At 34.7% G+C, this 12,425-nt stretch overlaps 2 protein-coding genes across 3 annotated transcripts; one reads left to right on the top strand and one right to left on the bottom strand.

The window, feature by feature from the left end:
* The first annotated feature begins 479 nt into the window (after window positions 1-479).
* Window positions 480-2,471, top strand: LOC123880190 (peroxisomal membrane protein PEX16). Its single transcript, XM_045928177.1, has one exon. It carries the CDS (start codon window positions 544-546, stop codon window positions 1,537-1,539), a length of 996 nt encoding a protein of 331 aa, XP_045784133.1. The 5' UTR covers window positions 480-543; the 3' UTR covers window positions 1,540-2,471.
* Window positions 2,472-3,766: 1,295 nt separating this feature from the next.
* LOC123880186 (ADP-ribosylation factor GTPase-activating protein 1) lies at window positions 3,767-12,255 on the bottom strand. Of its 2 annotated transcripts, none has more exons than XM_045928168.1 (9): window positions 11,919-12,255; window positions 11,066-11,233; window positions 10,634-10,747; window positions 9,862-10,019; window positions 9,344-9,470; window positions 8,698-8,820; window positions 7,717-7,847; window positions 7,264-7,440; window positions 3,767-6,376 (listed from the first exon to the last, which is right to left on the bottom strand). In XM_045928168.1, exons 1-8 carry the CDS (start codon window positions 11,976-11,978, stop codon window positions 7,275-7,277), a joined length of 1,047 nt encoding a protein of 348 aa, XP_045784124.1. In that variant the 5' UTR covers window positions 11,979-12,255; the 3' UTR covers window positions 3,767-6,376; window positions 7,264-7,274. The 2 variants fall into 2 exon arrangements, with proteins under 2 accessions (XP_045784124.1, XP_045784122.1); XM_045928166.1 differs by having other exon boundaries at window positions 7,269-7,440.
* Window positions 12,256-12,425: the final 170 nt, after the last annotated feature.

Raw genomic sequence — 12,425 nt, 5'->3', positions numbered from 1 at the left:
ATTGAATTTCTCTACTTTTATTACTACAGCGCGGCAGACTATGGCCTTAACCTTTATCATTCTGAGAAGAGACCCGTGCTCAGTAGTGAGCGGCGATGGGTTATCATGATGATTCATCCTCTCCTATTCTCATATAATCCGTCAAATGTCTTACATTATCAAATCGTGTTGTCACCCTAATAGAAAGGGACACACTCCAATTTAGCGCTATCTCAATAGGCTCGTTTTTGGTGTCTCAGTGCACAATCTTGTTTAGGTAGCATGTCTCTGGTCCTGTCCCATCGATAAACAAAAGGAAAAGGACTTTCGATTGGCAATACTGAATTTTTATACCAAAGAGTAAATGTATATTATATAGGAGTAAATGTATATATGTAATGTATCACAAGTCAAATAGTTTATAATAGTTATAATACGTCCATGAGTCAAAGTGTTTATTACTTTTGATAAACCTGTATATAGTGATCTGTGTGATAAACTTTTTATTTGAGATAGGATACTAAAAATAATTGTCACCTCTGCATATCTTATTTAAATAAAGAAATGGATAAAATGTTCTCTCTTCCTGAACTATCTACTCTATACTCCTCGTACAAACGATGGGTTATCAATAATCCCGGAGTGGTGACTGATGTTGAAACAATTGCAACTTGGTCCTCATATTTTGTTGCTGGCAAAATTAATCAGTCACCAATTATTTCAGAACTAGTGTATTCAATATCAAAATTATTATCATTATTTAATGATCGAATAATTAAAGAGGCTTATGGTAATGACTTGCAGTATTATGGTCTACAAGAGCAAATAAAATTGTTGTTGACAATTATTCATTATTGTGAAGTGTTTGTTGAGCTTTTTGTAAAGAATCGATGGGGCAACATAGGTAAATGGACTGCAGTAACATTGCTTCAAATATTTAAGTGCTCCTCTGCACTCATCCTGCTGTACCGTTTCAAGGAAGTACCCATTCAACATCCACCCATACCTGCTTTAGTAAGGAAAAAAGTGACAGAAGGCAAAGATTCAGATGATAATTCAAATGGATTTTTCACATTAAGAAGATCAGGAAGAATTGTACGCTGTGTTGATGGTGCACCTCCCATTGCATTACGCGACTGGCAACCCATAAATGCCAAAGATGATGTTTCATTGAATATTGAAGTTAAAGATTTGATGCAAGCAGAATTATTACACGTTTTGAAACCATTAATCCATCTTGCGGCGATGAGATTATTTGGCACTAAGTCTTGGAAGCAATGGCTTGTTGCCCTAGGCATTGATTTGACCAGTTTTAGACTTTACAACAATCATTTTAAAAACTTGTCATATGAACAGAGATTGGAAATAAGTAGAAGGAAACTTGGTCTTGTATTGTATTTATTGCGTAGTCCAATGTATAATGGCTATTCTAAGCATGTGATTGAGGAAACATTGAAATCAGCTTCTAATAAAATACCAATGATGTCATTTATTTGTGGTCCGATCATACAATATCTTAGCCACTGGCAGGATATTTACTTCTACATGTGGGCTTCCTAAATATTTAATTATATTTTGAAGTTGTCAATCAAGTAAAAGTTAAGAACTCTCTAAAACTTTTATAATATTTTTTTTTTATGTTATAATTAATTATTCTTTTTTTTTATAGAATAAGTTTATGGTTGTAATGGTATTGAGAAATATTTGTATTTGGCTAAACATTGTGTTACTCCAAGATGTAAAACACATATTCTAAATAGTAGTAGTTTCTATTTTTTCCATTTTTTTTATATTAAACTCCAAAAGCAAGGTGTGACTGTACTGTAGTAACAGTTCACAACAGGAAATTCGTAACAAAATCTTGAGGGTGGGTATTGGTATATTATGATCTTATTAACAAGAAACCTCTTTTGTATTAATTATATTTTCCTCATTATATCACAGAAATAAAACAATAAAAGATGTCAATGTAAACCTTGATGGAGTCTTATTATGCTAAATTAGTTTATAATAAATTATAAACACAACAGGCATGATTATGCATTTTGAGTTGAATATTTATGAAAAAATCCTGTATTGTTTTTTCTTAGTACTAGTTTTAACTAAGCTAACAACAAGTAAATTGTCTATCTGCAAGCCTGCATGAACAATCACTTTCTACAAGCATGTACAAATGTAAAATCTAGAGGGTACAAGTTAGAACAGCAGCAATATTTGCTTGATCAAGCTCATTGAATCATGTTAGTTGCAATGTAACTATGTACACACTGCTAGCACAAAATAGAGACACAAGCATACTCATATAAAATGATTGTTCATGCAGTGTAGTATAAGTATAATTATGATGGAGTATGGTGTTCCTTATTATCTGGATAGAAAATAAGTGAACCACCTGCTGGTAAGTATCACCTGACACCTACTAATTTGGGTTCCAAGTTGATTTATAGTTGAAGTTTATCAGGATATAATAAAAAGATATGTGTGCAAGGTAATATATTTATTTTCCTTTATTATACCTATTATAACTAAACATTAAATTATACATGCCATTTCAATGTTTTAATAAGGAACTGGATCTGATTGGCCAATTTGATGAAATATTATGACACAACTACACCAAATAAGTTGTTACATTAGTGCTCTTTAATTAGACTAATCTTATATTATCATCAAATAGGGCTTCAGGTTAAACCATCTTTCGAAAATGCCAAATTTCTCATTAGATCTAGATGCTCTTGTTTAGGACATTTTATTAAAACTAACAGGTAGGTAATAATAATAACACTATCCTTCCCATATGTACAATATATATATAATTTTTACTTTATTCATATAATATAATAGATAATAATAATTATTGGCTTTGTACATAGAAATCATTATCATATTTAGCTATTTAAAATAAGCAATTATTATTTTAAAAGAATGAAATTCAATAATATTAATTACTCTAAAATTAAATAAAACTTAATATACAAAAAAACGTGTTAAAATAGACATGTTACTGCCTGCATCATGTTCAAGTTAAATTGTGGAATGTAACCTTGACAATATGCTCCCACCGCTGTTAATATTTCCCTTAGTACAGATCGAAGTCTTATCTCATTGGGAGAATCCTACATACAATACCAACATATTTTGTTCCCATTCAAATTCAAATTATTTTATTCAAGTAAACTTTTACAAGTGATTGATTTAAATCGAAGGGAAAGTTACAGCCAGAAAATCTGGACGGAGAAGGCCACCACAGCAATAAAACTTAGGGCCGGCGCACATATGGCGGAGCGCAGCGCAGAGCATGCCCGCGAAGTTTTCTAATCGCGTGACACATTACGCTTTCTAGCAGAGAATGCGTGTGTACGCGCGGGACTGCGCGCGGATGCGCGAGTATCCGCAATAAGGACAATGTCGATAATATTTTGACTGTGAAAAATGCTCTGCGCTGCGCTCCGCCATTTGTGCGCCGGCCCTAAAATGCCAGTAATAGTAGATAAAAAGCTGCTACAGATTCATAAAGTTCCATACTATTTTCTAACCGTGAGACGGACGGAGTACTGAGTAGTATAGCTCATAAATCGTTAAAAACTGACGGTAAAGGAAAAAGGACGTTTTAATATCATGTAGTCAAAAGCCGAAACACGCGCATATCAAAATTTTGAGAACCGAATAGCAGGGAGTTTAGGCACGTTATTTGTCTTTAAAATAATATTTTGTTTATTTTTATTACTTCACCAAACATCAGAAGGTAACTGTAGATTTGAAATCATTTTTAAAAAATCTATGTCTATCTGCCCTACTATGAAATTAGGCAACTTTTTAGTATTTTTTTTTTATTTCAGTTGCAGAATATTAGAAAATATACGCGACTTTGTTCGCTAGATTTAGGTTTTTAAAATATAACGGAAGCTAGTATACTCCAGAATAAAAAGTAGCCTATGTCCTATTTCTGGGATGATAGGCAAGCATCTCACCAAAATGAAGCCCACGACTAAGTTCACGTGGATTCAGATTTTAGGTTTTACAAAAATTCTGCGGTATCTGTTTGATTGTCCGGAATGCAAGCTATGGCAGGACCAAATTTCGTCAACAGGAATTTCGGTTTAACAGGAAACTTTATAAACTACGTATATATTAAAATAACAGTTATTTCAAAAATTGCGTCTAGTCAATACTTTGTTGCGCTAGTTAGTTTTGAGCTACCTATAGATATTCTACAATTTAAGAGCTGGTAGATAATAATTTTAATACAAATAATAAATCTGTTAAAATGTAATAACAGTATTCATAAGGAAATATACAATTTGAATCTTAGTAATATAATACAATCATAGCATCTTTTTATTAGGATTCCGTACCTGAAGAGTGCTGACTGCCAACGGGACCCTTTTACTAAGCCTTCGCTGTCCATCTGTCCGCGGGCTATATCTCGTGAACCACAATAAGTAAAGAGTTGAAATTTTCACAGAATGTATATTTCTATTGCCGCTATAACAACAAATGATAAAAATTTCAAAATGGCCACCATAACACTATAAAAATTTAAAAAGTGCTACTTCTTGTACTTGTTCTTCTGGCACGGAACCCTTCGTGTGCGAGTCCGACTCGCACTTGGCTGATTTTTATAATAATAATTATTGTTCACCAAATAATAATCTACCTACTAAGCTTATGAATGCTACCAAGATATTCTTATTTAATGTAAATATAATTATTTATTATTATTAGCATATTTTCATTCATCAACATGAATAAAATTTATCATCCAAAAAATGACAAGTAGGCTGCAAATTGGAATATAAAAATCACATTAAGAGTAGTAAGTGGTTAAGCGTATGTTAACATTTACTGTTCGCAACAGGAAGACATGGCAATTTCCTAGCAAGGTGACTTCACATACCGGGCCATCGATACTCTTGTATTTGGATTTATCAAATGCAGGAGAGAATGCACTTCACAAATATTTACTTGATTGGATACAATAATATAGATCAGGAATTATTTATGATACATAATTTGAATAAATTATGAATTACAGAGACACATTATAGACATTTGTTGTGAAACGGTGAATCGGAAGGGAAGTGAGCGCAAGTAATTGACATCTTGTCTATCAAAGTGTTTATGGATGGATACGAATGCGTCCAGTTTTACCTCATTCAAGTTTTAAAACTACTGATTTTGATTCGGATTTGGGTGGTTTTTTATACGTGACGTGGAATAGGCAACAGAATTTCATTTCCAATACACAAAACTGCAAGTAACAACGTAATTATCAATAAACGCTATCGACGCGAACTCATGCAGCACTAGGATCAGGATAGCTCGGGCGCTGTGCTGGCGTGCGAAGTATCTTTCCCCGTACGACTCGCCTCATACCCCGCTAGCCATGTCGACCTGTCGCGAACTATACTTTAGTGTCAAATTGTTTCAAATCCTGGGGCCTATCGTCGCAGTTTGATAGTTTCGTGTGTCACATCACACAGGACACGATCACGATCACCCCTCATTGGCCAATACTCTCTCATTATTAGCTAAAATGCTTTGTTGCAGTAATATTGCCATAAATTAAGACTATAACATTGATTGACGCAGATTTGTCTTATCGACCAGCTATAGTTAAAAATTAAGTTAGTAACAGATTATTTTTGTATGTACATAGATTAATCAAATGAAACCCTTAAATAAATTTATTGCACCTATCTTTCATTGAGTAGTAGATGGGGAACACTACAATCAAACCGATTTACAATTTATTAGAAGCACTTTTAAGGGTTTCAGTTGTTACAATATAATAAAATGTCAAATATAAATAAAATTAATTAGGAATAACAGCATGCTAATATTATTCGATCTGATTTTATTTTTTGTGGATAATGTAAAAGGCATTTAATACAATTTACAAATCCCGAATCGGATATATTAGATGCTACGCATTAATATATACGATGGGCACAAACACATAATGTTGCATATTTTTGATTAAATACGCAAAAAGAGAAGTCCTAACTCACTGACTGATTCATCGAAATCCAGCCTAAACCCTTAGACCTAGAAAGCTGAAATCTTACAAACGAAGCCGCGGTCGGGCGCTAGTCTTATATATAATAAAAACATCTCAGTTGGCCTTTTGAAATATATCCTATAGAAGGCTCGTAAAATCCAACATTTGTATTATCAGTACACTAAATTTTAAACATTCTAAAGCACATGATAATCGAAGTACTTGTAATTAAAAAAATATAAAATTTAAGTCATTTTAAACAATCAAATTTTTGTACCAAAATATAGAGAAATTATGACTTACTAAATTAATTTATTCTATTCTTGCTACTATGTCACCACCATCGATGATAACTGCACGATAGGATGTTGAGATATTTTTAACCATAAAATACATCTGAAAAGAAATTACATTTTTAACCGACTTCAAAAAAAGGAGGAGGTTCTCAATTCGACTGTATGTTTTTTTTTTGTATGTTTGTTACGCGTATGTTTGTTACGCGATTTCTCCGCCAAATATGAACTGATTTTGAAATTTTTTTTTGTTTGGTAGGCCATACTTCCGAGGTGGTCCCATTTTAGTTTGGTGAAGATGCGATGAATATCTTTGGAGATGGAGAGCAGAACTCCTCAATGGATAAGAGTAAATTGCTCGCGATCAGTGTAATAGCTTAGTAAACAGTACGTTTTTACCAGGCATAGCAAATTTTAATACAGTGGACAACTAAAAATTGTGAAATAAAACTGACTTCAAAAATCACACTAAAAAGTAAATAAATAATATAATATGTATACAAGAGTTAAAGTAGTTCTATAATAATTGGGTAGTAATTCATTTTGGATTTGGTGCCAATGAGGTGCCAATGTGGAATCACAAACAAGACAAAGAGTACCTAAACGGTTCATGTGGCTAATGTCAAAGTTGTTGTCTGCTTTTATGACTTCTAAATTTTCAAACGATTTTCTCCATCATTTAAAGCAAGTAGAATAATGTATAACATATTTTTAACCCCTGACCCAAAAAGAAATCTGTCTGTGGCATCGTAGCTCCTAAACAAGCGAACCAATTTTAATCTAGTTTTTTTTTTGAAAGGTGGCTTGATCGAGAGTGTTCTTAGCTATAATCCAAGAAAATCGATTCAGCCGTTTGAAAGTTATCAGCTTTTTTCTAGTTACTGACACCTTCACTCGTCGGGGGTGTTATTAATTTTTAATTTACACTTGCTAACTTTAAAGAGGCAAGGCTAACCATGCGAATCAGTAATTAATTTGTATTTTCATTAACTTACCAGATTCTAATTGTTGAGCCAATCCCACGACTCATCATCTTGTTTTTTCTTGATAGTGATATTCTTGATGTCGGGAGGGGGGCTCGACACCCCTACCTGAGACAGGTCGCGAGAGTCCAAGTTGTTTCGCGCTGCTACAGACTGCACTACACCGGGCTGAGTTTGTTCATTCCTGTAAGAAAATATAACAAGTTCAAGTTTTCCCACTTTCAAATCAAGCTTTCGAGGCTTGCAAGCCTCAATAGCTCAAAGGTCAGAAGATCAAAGGTCAAGGTCAAAGGCTCAAAGGAGTGGACTGAATTCCGAAAGGTCGGCGGTTCAAACCCCAGCCGTTGCACTATTGTCGTACCCACTCCTAGCACAAACTTTAGCCTTAGTTGGAGGGGAAAGTGGAATGTTAGTCATGATTAAAATGGCTAATATTCTTTTTTATAAAAAAAAAAATTACCACTTGGAGTATGGTTCAGATGTAGAGTTCTTCATGGCACCATAGCTAGCAGACTGGAAGGCAGTGCTTGAGTTGCTAGCGCGACGCAATTCACTGCCGCCAAGTGAGCTCCAACCACCGCGATTGTTCACCTATGAAAAAAAGTTCATGAAGATACTATACGTAGTAGTATGCAAACCTTTTAAATGATTAAATACCGGCCCCCTATCGGCTAAAAATATATCAATCATTAAAGCCAGCATGAATGTCATAACATGATTTTTAGCCAATCGGATTGGCCAAAAACCGTGTTTTGATATTCATGCTGTCCTTAATGATTGATATATTTTTAGCCGATAGCCCCCCTGAACTCTGATAATACTAAAACGTTACTATACTCTAGAGTGGGTGCAAACAGGATGATATACAGTCTGCCATCCCAAACTAATTCAATAAATGGACGGAAGGCTAGAGAACCTGTATCATCAATGAAAAAATAGATATATGTATCATCAATGAATAGTTGTTGCCAGTGTTTCATTTCATGGTGTGCTGCATTTTTGGTCAGCTTACCACTTTGGTAATTAATGTTAGGGTGATACCTAAGCAGAACTTTTGCGATGCGGAGCGTGGAGAGGCCGAGCTTGATTGAATGCAATGCAAGTGGCATGCAACAACGTTGATATTCTCAGGTACTTGATGAGCATATGAACCAAAAAGATTTATGACGTCAGTGAAAACATTTTTTGAGAATAGCACACATACTGGATTGATTTAAGTAAGTAATATAGGTTTATAGCTGAACTACTTTTAATTCCGCTAATACTACTAAAAAATGCATGTTTACACTTGAAGGGATGATATATCTTTTCTTCATTGGTTTACAGGGTTCTGCCCAGATTAAAAATTTAAGCATGTGCTATAGACTTTCATTTCATAGGCAAGACATTATATTGGATATACTGGCCAACTTGTCCCATCCTCCTTTATGATTACACTTACTTTCTCGGTAACAGTGGAAGCCATCTCAGACACTTTCTGCGTAGCTATGCCCCCGTACCGCACCGCACTTTCTGTGGCAGTGCGCGCCGCTTTTGTCACCGATGACGCAAACATCGACCAGCCCTGACCAAAAATAATGAATATTAAAATAACTGTATCCAAATTATTTCTTAGTACATGGTAAGATGCAGAAAAATAATACTTATTTGTTCAACAAGATAGCAAAGTTCATTTTGTTGTGAGTGCCTAGTTTGAACCCTGAGCGGGCGAAGGATTCTGTGATAGAATCACGAGCGTAGCGAGTATCCAATTATTTGGACATACACATTTCGTTTTCATAAGTTTCAAGCTTTTTAAGCGTATTAAAAAAGCTTTTACTTTTAACTTATTTTTGAAAGGCTCGATCTCACCGTATAAAAGGAACTATAACTAAAGGAAATATATCTAACGCGGCTCCTTAGTGTAGGTAGCGTATTGTATGCAGTTTGGTATGTTTCGCTTGTCGTCACAGTCAGTCAGCGCGCAATTAGATCTAGTCAACGTCAACAAATGCGCGCCATTCGCAGCTCAGAGTCAGCCGCAAACTGTTTGAGTAATGGGTCCGAACTTTGAAACATTAATTGTTTAAAAAACATAAGAAACTCACCGTAGCTAAAGATGCCAGAGTGTTATCAACCATCTCATTGCCACTGTGCATTGGGGACATAGGAGTAGAATGAGATTGCTTTGATGTATTTCCAAACCCAGTGTAACGCCCACTGCCATATTCACTGCTATATGAACAAGTTAAAATACATTTTTAAAATGTAATATACTGTCACTTGACGAGTTTTCTCCATGGTTGATAAAAAGAAGTAGAAAATTAGTGTGTTAAAATTTTCGGTTAATATTTTCGGGAATTATTTAAAGATACCTGGAAGCTCGTACAATTAAAATTATTACGATCGACAGCTCAGTATAGCTGGTTCCACAGATGATGTACAACCTCTATGGCCAGTTGGGTCCGTGAGATTATGCCCCAACTGTCGAGATAAATTGGCAGTGCGGATCCCCATAGATGCATGTGAATACGGTAGCAGATAGACACATTTTCGCATTAAATAATAATAATATTATATGGATAAAATTAAACATATTGAACATTGTATGAAAATAAATACTAACTGGTAACTTATATTATTGTCAGATCCACTGGTGTGGAATGTGTTATCACCAGCTGATGAGTAGAAAGTTTGTGACTGACTCCAGTCAGAAGGCCTTTCAGCTACTTCCGGTTTATAGTCCGAGGGACTCCAGTCACGACCTTCGGCTAGTGACGTTATCTGAACAAAATAATTACCATCAATAATAAATTATGCCTGTGTTCATAAACTATACATAAAATAAACTTAAATGGGATACCTAAGGTAAGAAAGCATGGACGAAAGATGATAATTCACCAAAAACAGGCCAGGTGCGACAATTGTGCCACAAATTCACAGTTTTCGGATTTATTCCTTTACTTGTGCTCTAAGACCTACCTACCTGCCAAATTTCATGCTTTTCACCCTATTGATTTTCGTGACAGACACGACGGACGGACGGACAGACAGACAACAAAGTGATCCTATAAGGGTTCCGTTTTACCTTTTGAGGTACAAAACCCTAAAAATGAATCATTTTATTTTAATAATATGCATAAAAAGGTGGATATACACATACATTGTTAAATTGTTTTGTGATTTTCTCTTATTTGAATGATATATTATTAGAAATCATACTTAGTAATAATAATACTTAATATTTGCAAATAAAACAAATTAATTTATCTTAAAATATAGTTCAACCTTTTTTCTTATTATATCTATATTTACAGAATCTATTTACATAAATATTTTTGAATCAATAGAAAAACACTTATCTACTGTTTTAAGTAGAAATTCTGGCACAATCTTACTTTTTGTCGATACATGGCTGCAGCTTTAGTGTTATACTTTTGCTGAATTTTCATTTCTGGTGTGTAATCTGGTTGACTCTCAAAAAATTCACGAGCTTTTGAATTGCCTCCCACCTACGCAAGGGAAAGAGGAAATGTGTTACAGGCAATATAAAATATAAATAATTCCAAAATTATCAATAATTACATTTTATCAATGACTTTGTCAGTGTGTGTGTGAACAAAGGAAAACATTGTGAGGAAACCTGCATGCCTGAGAGTTCTCCTTAATAATCCTAAAGGTTTGCAAAGTCTGCCAATCCGCGCTTGGCCAGTGTGGTAGACTATGGCCTAAACCCTTCTCATTTCATGAAGAGACCTGTGCTCAGTAGAGGGCCTACAACGGGTTGATCATGATGATGATATTATTTTAATTATTATGTTTACTCTTACCATCATTTTCTCCAACTCAATTTCTTTCCATTTGTCCATTGTGACCGACCTGACAAACGACAAGTGAACTCCAAGGCTGCGATGAACACCCGAGCACTCTAAGCATATCCAAATACCATAGCTCACAGACACCCATTGTGGATTCAGAGTGCCGCATTCGAAACATTTCTAAAAGGGAAACCACTTGCATTAAGTCATTATTCTATCTTGTCACATTAGTTAACATTTCGATATTGGTAGAGGACAAACTGGCACACTAACAAAGGTAAACGGGAATGACTGACTCACTTTGTCGAAAGAGGCGGACATGAACCAAAATAGTTTTAAATCACAGACAATACTGTAACCAGTATCTATATAAATTTTGATTCAAAATCAATTCGGAAAAAAGTTATTAAATAATAGAGGATGCCCGCGACTTCATCCATGTGGATATAGATTTTTAAAGATCCCATGGGAACTGTTTGATTTTCCAGGATAAAAAATAGCCTATGTGATATGTCCATCCCCAGTATATAAGCTAAGTCTGTACCAAATTTCGCCAGAATCATTTAAACTGTTGGGCCGTGAAAGGTAGCAGACAGACAGACAGACACACTTTTGCATATATAATATTGTATGGATTAAAATTGAGTAAGTATATATTAATAAATTAGGTCTCTTTTCAATCTTTCCATTCAAATTTATAAGTGCCATTTTGCCCCTTACCAGCTACCCTATCATGTTTCTGTCAAGTGTCAATGGGACAAAATAACTGAGTCTCATAGTCGTTACAATGAGAGGCACCATACGGCAGTTTACAGACTTATTTACATATTATAGATATACTTTATATAGGTAGGAAGGTACTTACGTGATTCTCATCCTGCGTACGTATGGAGTTCAATTTACGACGTGTACGCGGCGACGCCATTTCAAAGGATTAACTAATATTTAAGAGGAATTTAAATAACTAGGTACAACAAATTAATTAGGTACCGTGCCACCCAGGTAAGAAACTGCACTAAAATTTAAATGATTAATTGATCAGAGACATTGACTTATACGTTCAGTCGGGGCAAGAAAGATACTACTATTTGACGAGAGCCAGGGTAATGGTCAGGCCCCCAAGGTTCCCCAGATTTTGAAAAAGGAAAATCTGGAAGGCAAGTGACGTTTTTGCGTTTTTGACGTTCTTGACAGAGGGTGACGTGACAACGTGACAACTAAGTAAGCAGTGCAGTGTTTCTACTTACGATTTTTGTTTTACCCAATTTCTGTAGGATTTCGCTCTATAATAATATTACCCTATTTGAATAGAGTATTTTAAGTGAGCAATATTTGAATTTATAGTGATTAATTACCACAAATAAAAAAAGGA

The sequence above is a fragment of the Maniola jurtina genome, chromosome Z (assembly GCF_905333055.1).
Source record: "Maniola jurtina chromosome Z, ilManJurt1.1, whole genome shotgun sequence".
NCBI classification, from domain to species: domain Eukaryota; kingdom Metazoa; phylum Arthropoda; class Insecta; order Lepidoptera; family Nymphalidae; genus Maniola; species Maniola jurtina.
The sequence above is the reverse complement of the archived record's forward strand: the minus strand, read 5'-3'. Positions and strand labels throughout refer to the sequence as shown.

What these genes read in the sequence shown, in the direction of transcription:
- LOC123880190 (XM_045928177.1), top strand. Translation starts at nt 544, where the DNA reads ATGGATAAAATGTTCTCTCTTCCTGAACTATCTACTCTATACTCCTCG.
- LOC123880186 (XM_045928168.1), bottom strand. Translation starts at nt 11,978, where the DNA reads ATGGCGTCGCCGCGTACACGTCGTAAATTGAACTCCATACGTACGCAG. An exon ending in CAGCCATGTATCGACAAAAA is followed by an intron (nt 10,020 to 10,633) that starts GTAAGATTGTGC and finishes TATTTTGTTCAG; the next exon opens with ATAACGTCACTAGCCGAAGG. An exon ending in TCTGAACCATACTCCAAGTG is followed by an intron (nt 7,441 to 7,716) that starts GTAATTTTTTTT and finishes ATTTTCTTACAG; the next exon opens with GAATGAACAAACTCAGCCCG.